The 1,326-nt window shown below is 36.0% G+C and overlaps 1 protein-coding gene across 1 annotated transcript in view; it reads right to left on the bottom strand.

Annotated features, from left to right (window-relative positions):
- The window catches only part of march5 (membrane associated ring-CH-type finger 5), a 27,776-nt gene extending 26,655 nt beyond the window's left edge, over nt 1-1,121 (bottom strand). Inside the window, exon 1 of the mRNA XM_015380052.1 lies at nt 754-1,121. Within this exon, the coding sequence (XP_015235538.1) occupies nt 754-797 (44 nt within the window). The 5' untranslated portion in view covers nt 798-1,121. The remainder of the gene's footprint in view (nt 1-753) is intronic.
- Nucleotides 1,122-1,326: the final 205 nt, after the last annotated feature.

Below are 1,326 nucleotides of genomic sequence, written 5' to 3'. Positions count from 1 at the left end.
AAAACTAGAAATTGTGATGTAAAAACATTTTAAGTTAAAAAAAACAAAACAAAAAACCATGTTTTTGGTTTCAAAAACATTCCAAGCAGAGACAGGACCAATTGTCAAAATGTTGGTGTCGATCATTCGATTTCATCCTGGACACTACAGAAAATGGGCTAAAAGTGTTAAAAACCGGAATTCTCCTTTAATTTAAGCCAAAACAACCTTTTTCTATAACATTTAGATTAGAATTCAAGAAAAACTGTTAAATTCATTTGTAAAAATTAGAGAATTCTTTTTCAATTTGTTGTGAAAGAAAAATAAGCATCATTATAAGCATCTCCCTGCAATGAGTTTTTGGAACTTGGGATGTCTGACACCTCGTGTCTTAGCTGTTGGCTAATGTTTCGTAAAGGGATTTGGTTATTTCGTAACGTACATTTTTTATTAGAATGACCCAGTTTAAACGCATATATACACGTAAAACGTTGAATTATCGAGCTTCCGACTGAAGTCCTTCATTCATGAAGCCTGTGTGTCATGGCAGGAGTTAAAGGGTCACAAGTCAAACCACTGTCAGCATCAGATAGCCAAGGACGACCCTTAAAAACTCTACAAACCATGATAGTGTAAAAGGTAAACTCCACATTTCTGACTAATACCTATAAATCCTCGAGTATTTTATGAATATCTCTTTACTATTGGTCATAATTGTTAAATCTCAGAAAACTACGTAACTGTAGCTAGCTTGTTTGGTAAGGCTTCACTCACCTGTCCAAATTCTGCTGTGCGACAACTGGACCCTGTTCCGCCATTGTTGAGAGGAAATGTCTTCTTAACAGAAGTGGATCAGATGAGATAACGAAAACGAAATAAAAAGCCGCACTGCTGATTTTGTGAACGATAAAAAAAAAAAAAAGTCGCTAGCTAACAGGTTAGCTAATTAGCCCACATATAGGCCGTTATGTTGTCACAGCCCGTCGTCGGCGGAAGTGCCACCTATTTGGGGTGTAACTACTCTCTGACAACCATTCTTTTCAAAATAGCCTTTATCTCCTCGCGGTTGTTATTTTAAGAGAAAATACAGTTTAAATATGTTATGGCCTCGTTCTCCCTGACCGCTTGACTCCATTGACTAGCCGTGGTTACGTCATCAAAACAAGGAACACGCCGTTAGCGCAATTTTAGCCTAAAGTGGGAAATGTAGTTTTATAACCTCTACGTATTATATCGTATCAGATTTGACAAAAAAAGTAAATTGGTGTACTTAAAATATTTTTGCATTGATCTTTTCTGCTCTTAAGTGTTTTTTCACGCGTCATGAATACAAATAATAATTTATAC

This window comes from Cyprinodon variegatus, unplaced genomic scaffold, assembly GCF_000732505.1.
Source record: "Cyprinodon variegatus isolate N-32 unplaced genomic scaffold, C_variegatus-1.0 Scaffold11, whole genome shotgun sequence".
Taxonomy (NCBI): domain Eukaryota; kingdom Metazoa; phylum Chordata; class Actinopteri; order Cyprinodontiformes; family Cyprinodontidae; genus Cyprinodon; species Cyprinodon variegatus.
Note: the sequence above shows the minus strand (reverse complement) of the source record. Positions and strands in the feature narration are given on the sequence as shown.